Raw genomic sequence first — 18,039 nt, 5'->3', positions numbered from 1 at the left:
CTCAAGGTTAACTCAGCCTTCCAAGGTGGGTCAAATGGGGGCCCAGATTGCTGGGGGGAAACGTGCTGATTATGTAAACCACGTAGAAACGGCTGTAAAAGCACTCTAAAGTCTAAGAGCTATTGCTATTCCTTCCTTCCTCTCTCTCCCTCCCTCCTTTCTTCCCTCCTTTCCTTCCTCCCTCCCTCTCTCCTCCCTCCTTGTCCTTTGTCTTCTCTTTCCTTCCTATCTTTCCTTCCTTCCTTCCCAGGTGGGTCAAATGAGGACCCAGATTGTTGGGGGCAAGAGGCTGAGTCTGTCAACCGCTTAGAGGGGGCTGGAAAGCCCTGTGGTCTATAAATCCAAATGCTATTGCTAAAAGCAAGCGGCCCAATTTCACTCCTCCACCCGAAACAGAATCCCCTACGAGACTGGACTTTCAATCCTGGGCCTAGAAAGCCTAGAACTAAGGCGCCTTAAACAGGATCTAAATATTGCCCACAGGATCATATGCTGCAACGTCCTGCCTGTCGGCGACTACTTCAGCTTCAACCACAACAACACAAGAGCACACAACAGATTTAAACTTAATATTGACCGCTCCAAACTTGACTGTAAAAAATACGACTTCAGTAACCAAGTTGTCAAAATGTGGAACTCATTACCCGACTCCATAGTGTCATCCCCAAACCCCCAACACTTGACCCTTAGACCAGTGTTTCCCAACCTTGGCCACTTGAAGATATCTGGACTTCAACTCCCAAAATTCTCCAGCCAGCATTTGCTGGCTGGGGAATTCTGGGAATTGAAGTCCAGATATCTTCAAATGGCCAAGGTTGGGAAACACTGCCTTAGACTATCCACGGTTGACCTCTCCAGATCCCTAAGAGGTCAGTAAGGGGCGAGTACAAGTGCACTAGAGTGCCTTCCGTCCCCTGTCCTATTGCCTCTCCTATATCTCCTCTACCTTTCTTCTATTCCTATATCTCTTCTTCTATTCTTTCATTGATATGTTCTATTACTATTGCTTTTTTTCTATTCTTTCTTAGATATATTTTACTATGAGTATCTCCTCTATAGCCTTCATCATGTATTTTACTCTGTGTGTGTGTGTGTGTGTATATGCACCCACTAAGACCCTCATTGTGTATTGGACAAAATCAATCAATCAATAAAATAAAATATTTCTGGCAGCCCCAAGTGACCAGGGTGCCCCTCCCTGCAGCTGAGGGTTTGCTTCCCTGCAGAGGAGACCCCTCCCAAGCCCCCACCCCTCAGCCCCCCCCCACCCCGGCACTCAGTCCCCATTTGCAACCATCGCCCCCCCCCTCCGCTCAGCCTTGCAAAAGACCCCCAGCACGTGCAGATCTTCCACGCGAGACTGCGCATGCGCTTTTCCCAGCCGGCTGCCCGCTTCTTTAACCCCTCCCTCGGCACGAGCCTCGCTTATTATTCCCGCGCATGCGCGACTCGAAGGCGTGGCTCCTCCCCCAACGCTTTCTTGGCCTTTGCGCAGGCGCGCTCCTTCTTCGGCGGGTTTCATGCTTGCCGGGCGTTCAGTCGGGCGGTCGGCGGCCGCGGCACCATGACGCGCCTTCTTCTGCTCTTGCTGCTGAATTGGGAGGCCGGTGAGTGGAGGGGGGAAGGAGGGGAAGGGGGGGCAGGAGGAGAGTACCGTCTCCACACGATGAACTCATTCATGCCCGTAAACATATCTCGCGGACGCCGATTGGTCGAGAGGCATCCTAGACCCCGCCCAGCAGGCGGCCATTGGCTGTCTTGCCGTTCCGCCCCGCCACACCTCCTCTGGGCTCGCTTTCCACGCCCCCCGGCGCGCACGTGCGCCGATGTCCCCTTGCGCGGTACCCTCCCGCCCTCTTACAAGGTCAGAGGTGAGGCCGTTGCCACGGCGACCTGGCCTACCTGCTCAAGGGGGGAAGGCGAGCCTTCCTCGAGTTAAAGACCCCCAAAATCTCGGAGTCATAAATACTAAGGGGGGGAGATGTACTGTAGTATCATCGCCCCCCAACCACAGTTTCCCTTTCAAGTGCATTTGTGCAATATTTATAAATATATTCATATTTTTAACATTTTAATATCTTTTATAATAAATACATATTTGCCCATCTTGCCCTCAATCTCTTGCAGGAAGGTTGGACTAGAACCAGAAGCCCTCGCCAGGGCCCATCTCAGTCCAGGAGTCCCCTTGGACCCTTGGCATTTCAGGCATTTGCCGGGAAGAGTCTAGGGCCGCCTGGGCTCTCCTGCATGAGCAGGGGGTTGGACTAGATGACCCCCAAGATCCCTTCCGCAAAATTTAATAATTCTGTATTATCTTCTGCAGATAATGATGGGCTCTGGGTCCTTAGGTTGGGGAGTCCCCTTTGGACCTTGGCTTATAGCCCCACCCCCCACCCCCCCAGGGATGAAATGCTCCTGGTTTGCCCGTGCCTGTCGGCTATTGGTCACAAAGGTAGTTCAAGGCTCCACCCACCCAAACGATGCCATTTGGGTTCTTTTACCCTCTGCCCATGTGCAAAGCGTTCTGAGCATGTGCAGAGGGTTCACCCTCTGCCCCCCCCCCAGTCCAAGGGGACTGGAGCTGCACTAACTCCCCCCTTGCTTAGACAACCCCCCCCCCCAGAGGCTTTTCCCTCCCCAGAGCATCACTAGAGAGCAGTCAAGCTACTGCAAGATAATTAGCAGCTGGACCTAGTTAGAGACCAACAGCGGTGGGCTGCGAACAGGAACATTGAATTGCGCTCACCACCACGGCTCCTAAGTTCTTGTGGGGTCAGCGCGATTTTGCTGCTGCACCTGTGGAGGCAGTAAAATTGCGCACATGTTTTGGCGAGGCTTTTTCCTTCCGTGCATGCCGAAACACGGGCGCACCTGCGGCTCCATGCGCGGTTTTGCTGCCTCCACAGCTGCAGCAGCAAAGTCGCGCTGGCCCCGCAAGAACTTAGGAGCCGCAGTGGCGAGCGCAATTTAGCCTTCCGTCTGGTAGCTGCAAAAGCTTTGCAGGCATTGATTGTGTGGCCCCCTCCTGCCCAAAAAGATGGTCTCCAAGACTTTTATCTCCGTCGCCCCTTCCCCATTGATGCTGGGCTTTTGCATTGATTGACCGAGTGCCATCAAGTTGCTCTCCGTTGCCTCTTAGCAGCCGAGCAGGTGGACCGTCTCCAGGAGGGTCTCCAGGTGAGCCAGTGATGTCTTGTGGGATCCAGCGCAGGACTAAAAGCCCAGATTAGACCCGTGGGAAGACTGAGGCTTGTGAGTTGCCGCCCAGGGTCCTCGTGGGAGAAGGCAGTTGTAGGAGTTCCCTAAATAAACACGGCCCTACAACCTCTTGCACAGTCACACTCTCTGGCCGTGATTTGGATTGGTGCACAAAACAGAATTATTTCATTTCACCCTCTCCAAAATAAATAGGGGCTAGTTAATGATTACTTCCCCCACAAGGACCCAAGGTCAGAGCCTGAAGAGCGGCTTTTCTCAAGGGACGCGTGGTGTGTTTCTGCCAAAGCCTGGCAGTTGTACAGGCGTCGCCATTCTCCTCTTTCAGCCTCCAGGGTCCCTTCCAGCTCTCTTACTCTGTAAAGAGTGAGTCTCACTGGGCTTTAAGGGGGGGGGAGGCGGATAATAGAGCTGAATTTGCTCCATCCCTCCATCCCTTTTTATTCCTCTGCTTCCATCATTCATTCATTCATTCGACTCCTGTGCCGCCCAATCTTGAAGGGCTCAGGGCAGTTTACAATAAAATATAAAAATGCAGTTAATAATAGCCACTCCGAGTCTACAAGTCTAAATAATAATAATAATAATAATAATAATAATAATAATAATAATAATAATAATAATAATGAAGTCCAGTATAAATTAAAACAATAACCCCAGTAAAAACTCACAACTCAGCAATCCAATCAACGCAACATACCATTCAATGTGATATGACCATGAAAAATGTACCATTCATGGCCCCCAGGCCTGTCGGCAAAGCCAGGTCTTCGTAGCCTTTTGGAAGGTCAGCAGGGTGGGAGAAGTACAGACATGGGGGGGGAGTTGTTTCCACAGAGTCGGGGCAGCCACAGAGAAGGCCCTCCCTCGCAGCCCCACCAACCTGCATTGCTTAGTCGGTGGGACCCGGAGGAGGCCGACCCTGTGCGATCCCATTGGTCTCTGGGAGGTATGTGGCAGGAGACGGCCCCGTAAACAGTCCGGCCCAAAGCCATGTAGGGCTTTACAGGCAGTAGCCAACACCTCTGACCAGCCTCCACCGCCCACCGTTCCCTCTCTCTTTTCTCTCCGCCTGCAGGGTTGTTGTCATCGTCCTCCTCCTCCTCCCCCTCCTGCCCCCTTGAGAGCTTCCATTGCCAGGAGGGGGGCTTGGTGCCGCTGTGCCTAGAGTCCGAGGGTCAGCCCGGCTGCGAAGGTGAAGGGTGCCAGCGGCCGAGAAGCCTTTGCAGGGACCGCGCCTGTCGCTGTGGCAACAGCAGTGGCCCCTGCCTGCCCTTTGAGCAGTTTTGTGACCAGCACCCAGATTGCCCGGATGGTTCGGACGAGGCCGAGTCCCTCTGCCTGTCCCTGGTGGGCCCGCTCGAGGAGGACCACTGCGAAAGCGACGAGTTCCAGTGCTCCCTGGAGGCCGAGTGCCTCCCGCTGTCTTTCAAGTGCGACGGCCACCCGGACTGTCACGACGGAGCGGACGAAGAGGGCTGCGGCACAGATCAGCCAGAGACTCCAAGGGCCCCCCCACACGTGACCCCCAAAGGTGGGCTGAGCTGTGGTCCGATTGTGGAATGCCCAACGGCCCTTCTCTTGGCCGGCCTCTCTTTGAATTGCATCTCCGTTCTGTAGGAAAGAGCTCTCGCCCTTGTCTGCCTGTTGCTGAAGCTGCTCCCTGCTTCTCTGTTCAGTCATATTTTGTATTTCGCTGCAATGGCTCTTGGGATTATATGCTGTTTGCAACTCCCAATCCACCTGGGTGAAAGAGCCTCTGGATTAGAGATATACATTATTTTTGCTCTTTTTCCCCTGCATTCTGCATTATTTTTAGCCAGAAACAAATGAGCAGGATGGGGCCCTGTTGTTCCTGCCCATGTTTCCGCCCTATGCATCATTTGGAGAGATTAAGGGAGTTTAGAGGGTCCCCTGAGAATCCCACCCTCCGCAGTGGGCAAAGTTGTGTCCCAAGCACATGGAAGGCCCCAGTGCCCTGTCCAGCATTTCCTGGAGGAAGCTGGACAAGAGTCCAGGCCGCCAACTGGGTGGACATACAGTAGATTTAGAATTACTCTGAAATTTCAAGGTATTGTGGAGGAGTTTGCAGAGGTTCCCAAATCCTTTTTTTGGTTTGTTTTTGTTTAACACTTAACAGCACAAAAAAGTGGTGCGTGTCCAGCCTGGCTCCAGTTTTATATTGGTGAAATAAAGAAAAATAGAGGGGCGGCATACAAATCCAATAAATAAATAAATAAATAAATGCAGCATTTGGGCCTCTTCGGTTCTGCTCGTTCTCCTCTTTGGTGCTGATCTGGGATCAATTCTTCCCTTCTGTAAATAATCTGTTGTCTTTTGAATCAGGTTCATTTTGAGATTGCCAGGAGGGGGGGGGAATTAAATTTCATCGCTGAGACCTAAAGCTTGCTGTGTTTTGCTGTTGGGGGGCTGGGGGTGCGCCCTGAATTTTCAGCCTCTACTGTGGGGCTGTGGGTGGGGCCAGAGGGTCCTCCCAGGGGACCCACAGTGGGGAGCTTGCCCCTCTGAGCATGGCTCTGACCCTCCCCCCTTCCCTTGGAGTGACTTCTGATTAATTGGGAGGCTTAATTCAGTATCTCCCCAACCTTAATGCCTTAAACTCTTAATCCACCTCTGTCGTCTATTGAGCTTGGTGTGGGTGTCAATTGGACTTGACTGGGTTCCCTCCCCCAACACTTGTCATCTCTTGGCCTCATTTCCTCACCCCCCCCACCCACCCCCCTTGCTGTGCCACATGCCACTCGTCCCACATATGTTCAAACGGGCAGGCGTGTCTTCCCCTCACCCCTCCCGTTTCTCCCATGTTCCCTTATGTGCATCTTTAAACATGCTCTGCTGGACGTCTTCCCAAGTGCGGCCTTCAGCTGTCACCAGATGGGCAGCAAGTGAATTTAAGGAATAAATGGTAGCACCTGTTCTGGCCTCTTTTTTTTCCATTTATTTAAAAATGAGCTGCAGCTCAACGAAGTTCTGCCTTTTCATAAGCGTTGAAAAATTAAATTCTAATAAAACTGAATCCAATGCTATTGAATCCCTGTGGAGGTTTTTCCCACCCGAGACTTAACCCAGCTCTCTGCCTTATTCCCTTCAGAGGCTTAAAATGCGCTGGCTGCCTCCTCTCAGGCCTGGGTCCCTTGGCTAAAATGTTCTGACAGAACCAGAACCAGCATCTAAGGCAGGGGCCTCCAATCTTGGCCTCTTTTAAGACCTGTGGACTGCAAGTCCCAGAATTCCCTGGCTGGCTGGTGATTGGGGAATTGTGGGAGTTGACGTCCGCAGGTCTTATAGGGCCCAAGGTTGGACGCTCCTGATCTAAAGGTTCCATCCCCAGGTCTGGGTAGCCCACCAGGACCTTTCGTGGACGCAGCCCGTCTGTCCCGTCTGCCTGAGACCAAGAACCCAGAGGGCAGGGGCTTCCCTTGGAGGGTCTGGCTATGTAAGGCCTCCCCCTGTAATTGCGTAATAACCATTCCGGTTTGCACAAACCGTCCTGAGCTGATCCGACTCCCCCAAACATTCCCAGCCCATAAATCACTTACTTGCAACAGTCCCGAGTTCCTCCCAGGATGTTTCCTGAGATCTCTCAATGAGATCTCAGAACTCTTGGGGGGTTTTGTGTGTTTTTTGTTGCATCCTGATGCTCTGGTTTGTTTTGTTTCCTGTGTTATGCTTCCCACCAGCACTTGTGGGTTTTATCTCGTGTTTCAGCCCTTCTCTGCCTCCTGCCCTTCTCCCCACATTGCTTTGCAAACTCTGTTTCTCCTTCTTCCAAAGGGCTCATTCCTTCTCCAGGAAGTTCCCCCGTTTGAGGAACCCATTGCTCCGCTGTCTGGCCAAGTGAAAGGCTGTAGGAATAAGAGTTTTATTGAGAGGGCAGGTGAGATAGATAGGCAGGTTAAACTGGGAAACAATGATAGAGACGATGGATGAATGGACGGATAGAGAGAGGATAGGTAGAGAGATATGGACAGAGAAATAGATACAGCAAGGATTGATTGATTTGGTTGATTGATTGAAGATGAATAGATATGGATGATAGGTAGGTAGGTAGGTAGATTAGATAGATAGATAGATTAGATAGACAGATAGACAGGAAGGAAGGAAGGGAGAAAGAGAGAAAGAAAAGGAATGAACACAAGTCATGAACTCAACACACTTCAATGCACCTCCGTGCCAGTCTCTTCAGCTTTTTCAACCATTCACCCTTAGCCCCATCCTACAGAATAAAACTCAGTTTTCATTTATTTTTGTCTCCTCACAGGGATTGTTGTTAACATCTGCCCCCCCCTCCCCTTTTTCCCCTTCTTCTTTCTTTCTCAGGCCCCCCTCCTCTCCCAGAAACTGCGGCCCTGGAGCCTTTGACCATCACTGCCATTGTCGGTGAGTAACACTGGATGAGTGATCTCTCCCCCCCCCCGACCCCCCCAAACAGACCTGGGGAAATTAGCAGGGAAACCAGCCGCTCCCATTCTCCCGCTTTGCAATGCCGGAAGGACAGGGGGGGCCCAGGGGGGCTCTGTCTCACTTCACTGGCAGTTCGATGCCAGGACACACAACTACACAAAATTTATAGATGTGCAGAAATGGACAAGATGGCCATGGAGACTATTGCAGATGAAGGTTCATAAATCAGAATATGATGAAATTTGGGCCAAATGGCGTAATTGGATTGGAAACAAAACTGAAGGACGGTGGTGCAATGTGAAAAGTCACAGGAAAAACAAGAATTGTGTAAATATAAAACGTAACGTGCGTTATCAGAAGGAGGCAATGGGAGAAAATGGGTGTAGGTCTGTGCTTAGTTATTGTGATGTTGTCAAAATGGAAAGAACTGATCCACGTTGGGAGGAGGGGAGGTTCCGACGCTCCCCTCTCCTCTCCCTTCTCTGATTCTCTTCTCCTAGCGCTCCTGGTCAGCCTGGTGGCCGCAGCAGCCCTCACTTTGTGCGTCTGGAGAAAAGCCAAGCCCCGCCTGGCCCGGCTGCCACTCAAAGCGGCCATTAAGCAGCTCATCCTACACGAAGAGCCCTGAGATTGGCCGTCCGGACAGGTGAGCCCCAAGTCTGATTTGATGGGACTTAGAAACCTAGAAGACTGAGGGCAGGAAAAGACCTCATGGTCCTTCCCGTCTGCCCTTATACTATTTCCTGTATGTTATCTTAGGATGGGTCTGTGTTTATCCCAGGCATGTTTAAATTCAGTTCCTGTGGATTGACCAACCACGTCTGCTGGGAGTTTGTTCCAAGCATCTACGACTCTTTCAGCAGATGCTTGGAACTTAACTGGACTTCCGTTCCTAGAAACCTTCAACCCAGGGACCCCTCGGAGAACCCCATTCGCTCTCCACCTTCTGTGCCTGCTTACCCCCCCCCCATCCCTCTCCCCTCCCAGGTGTAAATTGTGATGTTTGCATGACTTTGGGGCTGAAGAACTTTCCTTTACCTTTTGTTATGTTCAGCTGTTATTCAGCCTATGCTCAGCCCTCCCCACCCCCCCTCGTAATGCCAGGAACAGGCCCCACAGAGAGCGAGGTTAAAAGCCAAGGTTTCCTTGAGGTGGGCCCTGGGAGAACTTGTGTCCAGGTTCCAGGCAGCATCCAAACTAAATCAGAGTCCACTCCTCAAAGTCCCAATGTGTTGCCGGAGCCATCATAAGAACATAAGAAGAGCCCGGCTGAATCAGGCCAAAGCCCCTCACGTCCAGCCTTCTGTGGCCCACCAATTGTCCCTGGGGATCTTGAGCAGAAGGACAAGGCAAAACCCTCCCTTTCCCTTGACCCCCAACCAATGGGACTCCAGGGAACCCTGCCTGCCTCATCCCACACAGAGGCATAGGCACATGCACCTCCCTTTCAATCACCACCTCTGATACACTTGGCACCCATGAATCTGTCTCATCCAGCTGTCACGGCCCCTTCTGGAAGGGAGTCCCATCCACCAAGGACCCTCTGGGGGAAGAAGAAATGTCTCCCTTGATTGGTCCTCACTTTCTCACCTCTGAGCTTGAGGGAGGGGCCCCTTGTCCTAGGATTGTGGGATGGAGAAAAGGGAAGAAACCTGAATCTGAGCTTCTCACCCAGTAGAAAGTTCACATCTCTTGTGTGTCACACACACACACACTTTGTCACGTTGCCCACTCAGGTTGTGCCAGCGTGGCCAGCCCTCCTTCCGCTTCCGCCCAGGTGGGTGAGCACGGGATGGCCTTGAACTTCTTGAAAGAAAGGAGGCTTTGTGGCTGCATCTGCCCCCTCCTGGAAACCCCCCCTCCCAAGTCCCCTTCCACACCAGAGGTCTCCTACAGAGAGGGGGGCCAGCCTGTGAAGTCATCGCCAACCTCTGCACCCGCGTGACCCCCTGGCTCTGTCCCAGCTCGGCCCTGGACCAGCTCGGACCAGCTGTTTTGGGGGGGGGGGGCTTTCAGGAAGCGAAGCCCAAGGAGCTTGGCTGGGTTTCAGGCTTTTCGGGTGGTGGGGAAAAATAACGCCGTAGCCTCCCTTTGGGGGGAAATGGTGGCACGTCCAACCTTTGGCTTCTCACGCAAAGATTCTCAGTCCTCGAAGCCTCCAGCCTTTGTTTCCTCTCTTGCAGGAAGTGGCTCTTTCCTCCCTTCCGGCGAGGGGCTCCTCCGTGCCCCCTGACCCGCCCAGGAGCCCCAGGCGAACTCTCCCTGGATGTGGGAGGCTCCGGCAGCCCCCCTGGGACCCCTGGCAGGAAGAGAAGCCCTCCTCCCTTGGGGGGAATTAAAATAGCTTTCCTACTTAAATCCTCTCCCCGTGTCTCTTGCTGCCCGCGTGGGCCCCTCGCCTACTTCCACAGCGGCTGTGCCGCCTGGTCCACCCCGGCAGAAGAAGACGCCGAGAAGCATCGCCTGGTGAAAGGCCTCCCTCGGACCGGGCCCTGGGCTAGGATTCTTCCAGAACGTGGGGGCAGGGGGGGAGCAGCTTCCTTTCTGGGGGTGGGTGTTACTCTCCCCTGTCTGGCCCCTCCGGCTGCGTTGCACAAGAGTCGTGGTGGGTGCTCCCCTCACTGGACGCTTTCAATTTAATGCATTCAACGGGGTTGGTCTGGAGCAGTGGTTCCCAACCTTGGCCATGTGAAGATATCTGGACTTCAACTCCCAGAATTCCCCAGCCAGCGAATGCCAAGGTTGGGAAACCCTGGTCTAGAGGACCTCCAGGGCCCCTCCCGGCTCTGCTCATCCGGTTATTCTCAAGTTCTGGAGGTTTGGGGAGGGTGACAGATTCCCCCACAGGACAAAAAACGGGTTTTGGCTGCCCCCCCCCCCCCCCCCCCGGTTTATATTCTCCTGTTGGGTGTCCATCTGCATCTGGACACTGCCCGGTTGTGGAGATTGTGTCTTCCTTCAATTAAGTGGTGGGTGAGGATGTGAGCTGTTTTAGGGCAGGAAAGCTCCCCCCCCCATAATTTTGTGGGTGTGCTGCCCAGCCTGGGGTCCCTGCTTGTGCAGTGCTTGGATCGACCCCCCTGTCTTGAGTGGGAACATTAAAATTCACTTCCCAACCTTTATGGGGGGCTGGCTTCTCTTGTTCTTTTGGAATCTCCGCCCACTCATTAAAGTGGCCCCCTCCCCACCCCTTTCTTCAGACCCCTCCCCCTTTCAGACCCCTCCTCTCAGGATCCCAAAGCTCATCCTTCCACCAGCCTTGAGACGGACCCCCAAGCAGAAAGGCCAAAGGCCTGCAACACCCACCCACCCACCCACCCACCCCTGAAGACTATAGCAATAGCGTTTAGATGTATATACCACTATCAGCCTCTTGTCCCCAATCATCTGTGTCCCCATTTGACCCTCTTGGAGGGATGGAGGACTGAGTCAACCTGGAGCCAACTTCTGCTGGCAGGACATTCCACTGGTTGATCCCTTTGACCGTCAGGAAGTTCCTCCTTATTTCCAGGTTGAATCTCCTTGGTCAGCTTCCATCCGTTGCTCCTGGTCTGGCCCTTCAGTGCCCTGGAAAACAGCCTGACCCCCTCCTCTCTGGGGCAGCCCCTCAAGTATACTGCTATCATAGAAGACTAATAGCAGAAAAAGACCTCGTGGTCCATCTCGTCTGTCCTTATTCTCTTTCCTGTATTTTATCTCAGGATGGATCTAGCTGCCCTGAGGCCTCAGAGAAGGCCGGCATACAAGTCTAAATAATAATAACAATGATGATGATGATGGTGATGTTTATCCCAGGCATGTTTAAATTCAATGTCCCCCTGGCCCTTCTTTTCTCTGGGCTATCCATGCCCAGCCCCTGCAGCCTCTCTTCGTATGTCATGGCTTCTAGTCCCCTTATCATTTTGGTTGCCCTTGTCCGCACCTTCTCCAGAGTCTCTATGTCCCTTTTGTAGTGTGGTGACCAGAACTGAATGCAATACTCCAGGCGAGGTCTGACTAGGGCAGTTTGTGAGTCCAGGCAAAAGTGCCGCCTTATTTGACCATCTAAAGCAGGGATGGGCAGTCCCGTCAAAGTTAATGACCTGTGGACCAACTCCCAGAATTCCCCAGCCAGCGCAGTTCACACATGTGAACACATACAGGTCATGGCATTGACATGGGTGCCTTATACCACATCTTTTAAAAAAAATCCCTAACTAATTTGAGATCAGACCAACCCAACCCAGCCGACCGAATTAGCTGCTTGGGTTGACATTTTAAGAGCATTATCTGATTAAGAGTGTAAGGAGCTCAGAGGCAGCGTCTTCCAGGTCCATCCAGTCCCCTAACTGGGATTCAGTGGCTTTGGGGGGGGGGGGGGCTCAGCTGGTTGCTGGCACATGGAGCTTGGACAGAGCTGCAAAGAGCAACCCGGATGGTCCTCGGCACTTAACACCACCCCAGTTCCCCTCAAGGCTTTGGCCACGGGTGGTGACCGTGAGAGGAGCCCTCGTCCACTGCCATGAGGCCGACCGCGCAAAGGAGGGCCAGCCTCTCGGCCAACATGAAGTTCGGGGTCTGTCAGAAGTGCTGCCGGACCCACAGCGCGGACCTCTTCATCCCCTTCTCTCAGGAGAAGCTGGTCAAGCGGTGGAGCTCCGTGGACAATTTGGCCGAGCGGGCCCAGGACAGCATCGACCCATCGTCCCACCCGCAGGATCCATGTTTCTTGTCCCTCAACATCGGAGGCCAGCGCTTCCACATCGCTGTCCGAGCGGCGGCCAGGTACCCCCTCACCAGGATCGGGCAACTGGCCACCTGTGCGGATCCCGCGAAGAGGCTGGAGCTCTGCGACGACTACTCAGTGCTGAGGAACGAGTACTTCTTTGACCGGGACCCTCTGGTCTTCAAGTACGTCTTCCATTTCTACCGCAGTGGTGTCATGTGGGTCCTGACCGAGCTCTGCTCGGCCAACTTCCTGGAGGAGATCGACTACTGGGGGGTCCACATGAAGTACACTCAGCGGTGCTGCCGGATCCTCTTCGAGGAGCAGCACGACGAGATGGTGGAGTACCTGAAGGTCCAGCGGGAGCTGGAGGCCGAACTGGAGACGTTTGAGAAGGAAGAGCACTTCGAGGGGAAGTTCCTGGGCCAGTTCCGGAAGGCCGTCTGGAACCTGATCGAGAACCCCTACTCCTCCACCCTGGCCAAGGTCACCGCCATCCTGTCCAGCCTGTGCGTCCTGTTCTCGGTGGTGGGGATGAGCCTCGGCACGGTGAAGGAGATGCAGGGCAAGACCACCAAGCGGTGCATGGAGCAGATGGAGACGGCCTGCGCCATCTTCTTCACCTTGGAGTACCTCATGCGGGTGGTCTCCACCGCCAGCGTGCAGCAGTTCTTCCGGGCGGCCTTCAGCGCCATCGACCTGGTCTCCATCCTGCCCTTCTACATCCAGGTCGTCTTCGAGTACCTGGGCGAGGAGGACGCCGAGGACACCGAGGAGCTGCACCAGATGCGCAACGTGGGGAAGCTGGGGAAGGTCCTGAAGCTCATCAAGCTCATGCGCATCTTCCGCATCCTCAAGCTGGCCCGGCACTCCACGGGCCTCAGGGCCTTCGGCTTCACCCTCCGGCAGTGCTGCCAGCCGGTCTGCTGCCTCCTGCTCTTCATCGCCATGGGCATCTTCACCTTCTCCGCCCTCATGCACTCCGTCGAGCACGACGTCCCGGGCACCAACTTCACCAGCATCCCCGACGCCTGGTGGTGGGCAGCCGTAAGTCGACCCTTCCGCGCGCGTACACCGCCCCCTCCCTCCCTGCCCCAATCATCAGCTAATAATACGAGGGCTATCCGGAAAGTAAGGCTACAAGGCCCATGTTGTGAGCCGCTCTGGGTCCTCGGAGAGGGGCGGCATACAAGTCAAATAAATAATTATAGCTCTCGCGAGGAATGTTCGTGGGGGAAGTCGGTATGAATATCATGTAGCGGGAAGCCAGCGGAAACAAACGAGCTGTGCCAGTGGTCAGTCCCTCCAAGGGCGAAGTGGGCGCTCTAGTACGCTACCTGAATGCTAAGGGCAGGTGAACTCTGCTGCGATGGTTGGCCAAGATGCTGACTGAAGCGCACAACATCGGCAGAGTCCGTACCGCCCGAGAATTTCTTGACCGTTTCGAGATTGAAGGCAAAAGGCTTTTCTCAACTGCACAGTGACCGGAGGTGAAACATGGGCTTAATATCACTCTACTCCAGAGAGCAAACGTCAATCAGTGCAGTGGTGCCACACCCATTCTCCTTCAGCCAAACAACCCAAAATTCAGCAATCGTTGAGAAGAATCTTGGGCCCCCATGGCAGCAGCGTCCCTGCCCTCAGCTTTCAGGCACAGTGGCCCCTTCGCCCTTGGAGGGAGACGGAATGAGGACACTCATCTCTAACCTTCCCCACAACGCCACTCGATGATCCCCTGACCACTGGCACCGCTTGTTCCTTTCTGCAGGCTTCCCGCCACACCATAGTAACGCCAACTTCCCCCGTAAACATTCCCCGTGAGAGAACTACGGGCCCTGTAACCTGACTTTCTGGATAACCGTCGTAGTCACCACAGGAGAGCCGGGAGGGGCCTTGGAGGTCTTTCCATCCAGCCCTCCTCTTACCGCTCCAGACAAGGAGCCGTGCAGTCTCTTCTTGGAAGCCCCCTGTGATGGAGCCCCACAACTTCTGGAGGCCACTTCTGTTGCGCTGATTAATTGTCCTCGCTAGTAGGAAGTTCCTTCTCCGTTCCAGGTGGCTTCCCTCCTTGGTTAGATTCCATCCGTTGCTTCTTGTCCTGCCCTGGGGGATAGACTGACCCCTTCTTCAGCCCCCTCCAGTCCCGGAAGATTGTTCTCCTGGCTAGAAAAGACATTCCCCCTCCCCCCAAGTCTTCTTCATCTGCTTTAGCCCCCAAGCCCCTCATCATCACTTTCTGGACAGCCAGAGTGATCAACCAGGGGAACAGAAGTTGCCAGCGGAGGCGGCCGGAGCCCCAACACTCGCCACCTTCAAGGGGAGATTGGACGGCCATCTGTCTCCACTGGTATAAGAGCTCCTGCTTGAAGTGGGGGGTTGGACTAGATGACCTGCAAGGCCCCTTCCAGCTCTCGTAATAAATCTGGAATCATCTTTGGGGTGAAGGCAAGAGGGTCTGTCTGGCAAGCGACTTTGCTTCAGCTGAGGAGGATCACTTGCTCTTCTTCTCTCCTCCTCTTCCTCCTCTTCCTTCTCCTCTTCTTCCTTCTCCTCTTCCTCCTCCTCTTCCTTCTCCTCTTGCTTCCTCTTCCTCTTCTCTTCCTCCTCCTCTTCCTTCTCCTCTTGCTTCCTCTTCCTCTTCTCTTCCTCCTCCTCTTCCTTCTCCTCTTGCTTCCTCCTCTTCCTCTTCTTCCTTCTCTTGCTTCCTCCTCTTCCTCTTCCACCTCATCTTCCTCCTCCTCTTCCTCTTCCTCCTTCTCCTCTTGCTTCCTCCTCCCTCTTCCTCTTCTCTTCCTCCTCCTCTTCCTCCTCTTCCATCTCATCGTCCTCTTCTTCCTTCTCCTCTTGCTTCCTCCTCTTCCTTCTCCTCTTCCTCCTCCTCTTCCTCTTTTTCCTTCTCCTCTTGCTTCCTCCTCCCTCTTCCACCTCATCTTCCTCTTCCTCCTTCTCTTCCTCCTCCTCCTCTTCTTTTTCTTCCTCCTCTTGCCTCTGCCTCCTCCTTGCCTCTTTCTCTCCTTATGCCTCTTCCTCCTCCTCTTGCTCTCCTTTACCCTCTTCATCTTCCTCCTCCTCTTCCTCATACCTCTTCCTCCTCCTCTTCCTTTTCACCCTCCTGCTCCTCCTCCAGGTGAGCCTCTCCACGGTGGGCTACGGGGACACGGTGCCGGACACCTTCCTGGGCAGGGCCGTGGCCTTTGGCTGCATCGCCTTCGGGATCATCCTGAACGGGATGCCCATCTCCATCCTCTACAACAAGTTCTCCGACTACTACGCCACCCTCAAGGCCCACGAGGACAAGAGCACCGTGGCCCTCAAGACCCCCCGCGAGCACAGCCTGAAGGAGAGGCTGCGGGCCAAGATGGACGGGTGCTGCTAGCCCCCCCCCGCCCCCACCCCCCAGCAGAGAGGGCCTGCCCCCCTGCCAGCCCTGCCCTCCTCGCACCTGGGACCCCTCCAGCCTTCTCGCCCCCCTTTCCCTTGCAGATGTGGGAGGGGGCAGAGAGGGCTGATCCCCCCCACCCCAACCTGTCCGTCTAGAGCTGAACCACCTGGCATGAAGCTGCAGCTGGTCCTTGACTTAACAAGAGTTTGCTTAGTGACCATTGAAAGTTAGAAAGGCACCAGGAAAAACGTTTTTCACTGTTAAGTCTCTTGGGAAAAAAATCAAAATTTGGACCCTTTGGCCGCTGACCCACATTCGTCCTGGGCAGAAGCCCCCTTGGCTGAATCAACCAGGCTCCCAGTGTAAAGGGACACGGTGTTTCTCTTAACAGCCACGGCAAGAAAAGTTGTAAAAGGAGGCGGCACTCGGTGAAAAGGAAGCAGCCCCACTTAACAGCATAAGGGCTGGGCTCGGCTGTGGTCGTAACTGGGGGGCTCTGGGTCACCCTGGAGGGTCCAGCTTCAGACCCAGCTGGGAGGTGGTGGCAGTGGCAGGCAGTTCAGCCCCTGTGCTGGGCAGAAGGCCTTGAGCCCGTGGGCGCAGTGGTTAGAGGGCAGCCCTACACAGGCTCCTTCAGCCGACTGCCAGCTGTAGTTCAGCGGTTCAGATCTCCCCACCGGCTGCAGGTGGACTCCGCCCTCCGTCCTTCCCAGGGGGCTCAAATGAGGACCCCGATTGTTGGGGGCAAGAACTGTTTAGAGAGGGCTGGAAAAGCCCTACGGGGCGGCATGTAAGTCTAAGTGCTATGGCTATAATGATAGAGTGAGAGAGAGAAAGTAATAGATGAAAGAGAGAGAGGGGAATAGAGAGAAATGGAGAAAAGAGCCCAGTGGTTAGAGGGCAGCACTGCAGGCGCCTTCAACTAACGGCTAATGGCTAGCTGTAGTTCGAATCCCACCACCAGCTCAATGTTGACTCCGCCTTCCATCCCTCCGAGGGGGGGGTCAAATGAGGGCCCAGGGCGTTGGGGGCAAGAGGCTGACTCTGGAAGCACTAGGAAGTGGAATATAAGTTTAAATGCTGTTGCTAGAGTGATAGTGATAGAAAGTAATAGATAAATGAGAGAGAGGGAAAGATGGATGGATGGAGAGAGAGAAAGTGGTAGATGATAAATAGATAGAAAGAAAGACAGAGAGAGAGAGAGAGAAATAGATAGGAAAAAGAGTTGGGGTGGCACAGTGGTTAGAGGGCACCCTCCTTCAACCAAGTGCTAGCAGTAGTTCAGCAGTTCAAATCTCCCCACCATCTCCAGGTGGACTCAGCCTTCCATCCTTCCGAGGGGGGGGGGGTCAAATGAGGACCCCAATTGTTGGGGGCAAGAGGCTGAGTCTGTAAACCGCTCAGAGGGGGCTGGGAAAGCAGGATATATAAGTGCTATTGCTATTGCTATATTCTTTCTATCCCACCATTATTATTTGCCCATCTGTCCATGTCCAGATGAAATATTCAGCATGAGGCTGCTGGACAGGGAAGAGACACACACACACAGAGACGCAGAGACTTTTTCAGGACTACACCTGTTTCCTGGCTAATTGGAGGGCTGGTGGGGAGAAAGAGCAGAGCAGGCCCACAGGCAAAACATACAGCCTGCAAAACTTTGTGCAACAAAATTGCTGGGGAGACTTTTTTGCAATTCTGCCTGGCCTGTGGGGGTCACACCAACCTGCCCCCTCCTCAGCCCCCCTAACGGGCCCTAAAAAGTAGAAGACCCCACCAGACGTTTGGAAGCAGTTTGCGTTTAATGCGGAGGAAAAGCAAGGAGGCACTTGGCAGAAATCATAAACCCTAAAGAACAAAAACATTTACAAGTCTGAGGAAGTTTCTCATATACATATACATATATATACATACATACACACACATTTATAGATATTTATATAAATTAAAAGAGCTTGGCTATCTACAGTATGGTACATTTCACTGGATGCAGTTGGAGTCGGGCTCAATTTGGACACGCAACTGTTTCCCAGGAACGTGTGTCTATTGCTGCCCCCCAAATCTGGAGAACGTGGTGGCCTTTGAGGAACAAGGAGGCTTGACTGGTTTCCTATGATGCCTAGTTGCAGCGAACCCTAAATACATTTCCTTCCTTTTTTTAATTATCTAATCTCATGAATGTGCCGTGCCACCACCACCACCACCCCTTTAAATCAATTTTAAAGCCAGCAGGACAGTTTTCTTGTGGCAGTCAGTTCCACAGGCTCCATAAGCTCCGTCTTGCTCTCTGGGTGGCTAGTCTGTTTCTTCTTCC

The 18,039-nt window shown here is 53.6% G+C and overlaps 2 protein-coding genes across 4 annotated transcripts; both read left to right on the top strand.

The window, feature by feature from the left end:
• The first annotated feature begins 1,462 nt into the window (after positions 1-1,462).
• CD320 (CD320 molecule) lies at positions 1,463-10,353 on the top strand. Of its 3 annotated transcripts, XM_070743242.1 has the most exons (6): positions 1,463-1,607; positions 4,295-4,750; positions 7,558-7,617; positions 7,811-7,968; positions 8,142-8,287; positions 9,825-10,340. In XM_070743242.1, the coding sequence occupies exons 1-6, from the start codon at positions 1,565-1,567 to the stop codon at positions 10,279-10,281; spliced, it is 1,320 nt and encodes a 439-aa protein (XP_070599343.1). In that variant the 5' UTR covers positions 1,463-1,564; the 3' UTR covers positions 10,282-10,340. The 3 variants fall into 3 exon arrangements, with proteins under 3 accessions (XP_070599343.1, XP_070599352.1, XP_070599360.1); XM_070743251.1 differs by lacking the exon at positions 4,295-4,750 and having other exon boundaries at positions 1,479-1,607; positions 9,825-10,353; XM_070743259.1 differs by lacking the exon at positions 7,811-7,968 and having other exon boundaries at positions 1,480-1,607; positions 9,825-9,999.
• A 1,714-nt stretch (positions 10,354-12,067) lies between these two features.
• Positions 12,068-16,921, top strand: LOC139162632 (potassium voltage-gated channel subfamily V member 2-like). Its single transcript, XM_070743228.1, has 2 exons — positions 12,068-13,393; positions 15,474-16,921. The coding sequence occupies exons 1-2, from the start codon at positions 12,143-12,145 to the stop codon at positions 15,720-15,722; spliced, it is 1,500 nt and encodes a 499-aa protein (XP_070599329.1). The 5' UTR covers positions 12,068-12,142; the 3' UTR covers positions 15,723-16,921.
• The last annotated feature ends 1,118 nt before the right edge of the window (positions 16,922-18,039 follow it).

Source organism: Erythrolamprus reginae, chromosome 1 (genome assembly GCF_031021105.1).
Source record: "Erythrolamprus reginae isolate rEryReg1 chromosome 1, rEryReg1.hap1, whole genome shotgun sequence".
NCBI classification, from domain to species: Eukaryota; Metazoa; Chordata; class Lepidosauria; order Squamata; family Dipsadidae; genus Erythrolamprus; species Erythrolamprus reginae.
The sequence above is the reverse complement of the archived record's forward strand: the minus strand, read 5'-3'. Positions and strand labels throughout refer to the sequence as shown.

What these genes read in the sequence shown, in the direction of transcription:
- CD320 (XM_070743242.1), top strand. Translation starts at nt 1,565, where the DNA reads ATGACGCGCCTTCTTCTGCTCTTGCTGCTGAATTGGGAGGCCG. An exon ending in GCTGCTGAATTGGGAGGCCG is followed by an intron (nt 1,608 to 4,294) that starts GTGAGTGGAGGG and finishes CTCCGCCTGCAG; the next exon opens with GGTTGTTGTCATCGTCCTCC. An exon ending in ACAGGAAAAACAAGAATTGT is followed by an intron (nt 7,969 to 8,141) that starts GTAAATATAAAA and finishes CTCTTCTCCTAG; the next exon opens with CGCTCCTGGTCAGCCTGGTG.
- LOC139162632 (XM_070743228.1), top strand. Translation starts at nt 12,143, where the DNA reads ATGAGGCCGACCGCGCAAAGGAGGGCCAGCCTCTCGGCCAACATGAAG. An exon ending in ACGCCTGGTGGTGGGCAGCC is followed by an intron (nt 13,394 to 15,473) that starts GTAAGTCGACCC and finishes CTCCTCCTCCAG; the next exon opens with GTGAGCCTCTCCACGGTGGG.